This window comes from Penaeus monodon, chromosome 15 (genome assembly GCF_015228065.2).
Source record: "Penaeus monodon isolate SGIC_2016 chromosome 15, NSTDA_Pmon_1, whole genome shotgun sequence".
Taxonomy (NCBI): Eukaryota; Metazoa; Arthropoda; class Malacostraca; order Decapoda; family Penaeidae; genus Penaeus; species Penaeus monodon.
Genome location: NC_051400.1, coordinates 7,273,997 through 7,274,372, shown reverse-complemented (window position 1 = coordinate 7,274,372; position 376 = coordinate 7,273,997). Strand labels below are relative to the sequence as shown.

The 376-nt window shown below is 41.2% G+C and overlaps 1 protein-coding gene across 1 annotated transcript in view; it reads right to left on the bottom strand.

The window, feature by feature from the left end:
* LOC119581719 (nuclear factor interleukin-3-regulated protein-like) overlaps positions 1–376 on the bottom strand; it is a gene marked incomplete in the record, with an annotated part of 10,582 nt that extends 10,206 nt beyond the window's left edge. The window contains 1 exon segment of the mRNA XM_037929844.1: positions 307–376. Coding sequence (XP_037785772.1) covers positions 307–331 — 25 coding nt within the window.

The following is a 376-nucleotide window of genomic DNA, read 5'->3' as shown; positions in this document are numbered from 1 at the left end:
AGTCCTAAAAAGACGTCACAACAAGGCTGGCAGACGTCAGAGCGGATGCAAGGTTCGACGTCATAGCCTGTGAACTCTGGAGGATGAGGAGGATGCAGAGGAGAACTTTTAAGGAGTGTCGACGTGGTTTTACCCCAACATCGCGAAGTCATCACTGTACTATTAATGTTTGACTTCCGCTCGTGTATGATCATTTTTTCTCTTTATCTTATTATCTAAAAGCAATGTTACTTCTTTTCAGATTAATTCATTTTCTATTTTCATTTTCATTGTTGTCTCCTCCATGGAGTTTCCGTTGACACTTACTGCTTCTATGAATGATGGCCGTCATCTTGGTTGTAGGTCTTCCAAAACAGTGTAGTGAGTTGAACGTCAA